Here is a 2,252-nt window from a genome sequence, read left to right as displayed (position 1 = left end):
GTCGCCTAAGACCATCAGAAAACACATATATAATTACATATTGTTTTTGTGATTAATCACTATGCTTTAATTATGTTCAAATTGTAACAATGAAAATACATCCTGCATATCAGATACTTACATTACGATTCATAACAGTAGCAAAATTACCGTTATGAAGTAGCAACGAAAATAATTTTATGGTTGGGGGTCACAACATGAGGAACTGTATTAAAGGGTCACGGCATTAGGAAGGTTGAGAACCACTGCTCTAGTCTATCCAGATCCGTAGTCCTTTTTCCTAGTGTTCTCAGAATGAGTTTTGTTGTTGCTGTTGTTTGTATGCTTTTTAAAATTTACGTCAGCCACTTATGTACTTAAGATAGGTATCATATTTAACTATAAATCCATTTCTTACTATTTCTTTTTTTTTCAGTTTTGAATTTTATTTCATTAGCTTAAAAGGTGAACAATATGTGTTTCAAATCTTATTAAAGTCATTTATCTGAACATGTTTACATAGAGCACAGATACAGGATTTCAAGCAACTTATGGTAGAGGCCATTGTCCATTTAAAAATAAGCTTATTTCTTCTACAAAAACTGCATTGAAAGACAAAAAAATTTTCTTTTATACTGCATAAGAGCTAGATGCAAACTTTTGATGTAAATTTATTTCATTGTCAACTCTCATGCGAGAGCTGGGAGGCACAAATGTTCATAGTTCAGTTAAATGATACAAACAAAAAGCTTCAGTTTCTCTCAGATACAAATCAGAAACCTCCATCCACGTGCCTCACAGTAGTAGGTCATCTTGACTGTCTTGCCAGGTCACTTCTTCTTTCCTTTCCCTTTTTTACGTCCCTCTCCTTGCTGAAGAGTTTGGTCACCACCTCCTGTTTTTTATGTCCTTGTTTTTAGCGTAGGAATCATTTCTGCTGTATACAACATTACTGACTTCCGTGATGGGAACTGTACAAGACAAAGGCTGCCATCTTCCTGTCTGAGTTGAACCCGGACTCTGCCCCTGTGCTGAGCATCGCGTTTCCATTCTCTGGAGTACATTTTGTTTTTCTCAAGAAATGCTTTAAGTCCAACTGCTGAGCACTCATCTTGACTCTCTGTAGCTGTAGGGTTTTCAGCAGCCTTGCTTATGGGGATTCGCGTGCCCTCCTGGATGGTCTTCTTGTTATTTAAATAAGCAGGGTATATACAAATAAACCTGTACTGGTCAGCCAGGGATCGCACCGCAGGGCAAGCCATCCTGTCAGTGCCCCAAGGGGTGAGACTCCTATTTCTTTAATTAGCTTTATCGTTTGGACAAATGGCAATATAAAATTCTTACAGTTAATATCTTTGCTCTTTTGCGTCCTTCCATTGCTTTTCAAATGTAAAAATTCTCTATAGGTTAGAATAAATATTGAAATATTTTCTTCCTGTTTGAGATTATGAAAAATGTAATTAAGCCAACATTATTTTATGATATTGATATGGCTACTTTTGACAGAGTTAAAGCAAATTTTTCAACAATAAGCAAATGATCAATTGGGGGTATCCAGTTGTCTTAAGCTTGATAGAATATGTTACTTACAGGAACTAAAATGATGAATTCGACTGGAGAGGTATTAATTTTATGGATGCATGTAAACCCACATGAAATGAGAAAATGTTCTAATGATTTATTTATTTCTTATTCTTACTGGTGTGGACGTTCATAACAAGACACTACATTGTGTAGTATAGTCCTTTGCAAAGCACATAGCATCCCAACTAATTCTGCAGAATGTTAATTTATTTTTCACGATAAAAGAGTATTGTGGTAAAACACATTTGGGAAATACTGCTTTGGAAAAAACAAAATTATTTTTTTTCCCTCAAGGATTTCTCATAGTATTTAATGTCTGTTGTGAATTTCCAAGCGTGTAATGCAATAAGCAGCATTACCTACACTAACTCAACCATGGCCTCCTCCATCCCTGCCTCCCCTCCCTCTACCAGAGCATCTTGGAGGACTGCTGTTCCGGGGAACATGCTTTGGGAAGGCTGTTGTGCTGAAGAGCAACCAGAACTGGACATTAGGAACTCTTAGCTGACCTGGAGTAGTTTCCTCCTCGGTACAATAGGCCCTGGACTTGCATCATTATTAGAAAGCTATAAAATGGTCTCCGGAAGGACTGTCCATTTCTAGCTATGTGTCAGGGCTTCCTAAGAAAATCACAGGCATCTGTCAACACCCTTGGGAAGAATATTAGGCGACCTCTAAGATCTTTTTTA

The 2,252-nt window shown here is 37.1% G+C and overlaps 1 protein-coding gene across 2 annotated transcripts; it reads right to left on the bottom strand.

The window, feature by feature from the left end:
* Positions 1 to 881: 881 nt before the first annotated feature.
* Positions 882 to 1,241, bottom strand: LOC118670486 (signal recognition particle 19 kDa protein-like). 2 transcript variants are annotated; one of them, XM_036337536.1, is made up of 2 exons: positions 1,201 to 1,241; positions 929 to 1,124 (listed from the first exon to the last, which is right to left on the bottom strand). In XM_036337536.1, exons 1-2 carry the CDS (start codon positions 1,239 to 1,241, stop codon positions 929 to 931), a joined length of 237 nt encoding a protein of 78 aa, XP_036193429.1. The 2 variants fall into 2 exon arrangements, with proteins under 2 accessions (XP_036193428.1, XP_036193429.1); XM_036337535.1 differs by having other exon boundaries at positions 882 to 1,241.
* Positions 1,242 to 2,252: the final 1,011 nt, after the last annotated feature.

This window comes from Myotis myotis, unplaced genomic scaffold (genome assembly GCF_014108235.1).
Source record: "Myotis myotis isolate mMyoMyo1 unplaced genomic scaffold, mMyoMyo1.p scaffold_m19_p_16, whole genome shotgun sequence".
In the NCBI taxonomy this organism is placed as follows: Eukaryota; Metazoa; Chordata; class Mammalia; order Chiroptera; family Vespertilionidae; genus Myotis; species Myotis myotis.
Note: the sequence above shows the minus strand (reverse complement) of the source record. Positions and strands in the feature narration are given on the sequence as shown.

Bases quoted from the DNA above. Each gene is read 5' to 3' on its own strand.
- LOC118670486 (XM_036337535.1), bottom strand. From the start codon at position 1,241: ATGGCTTGCCCTGCGGTGCGATCCCTGGCTGACCAGTACAGGTTTATT.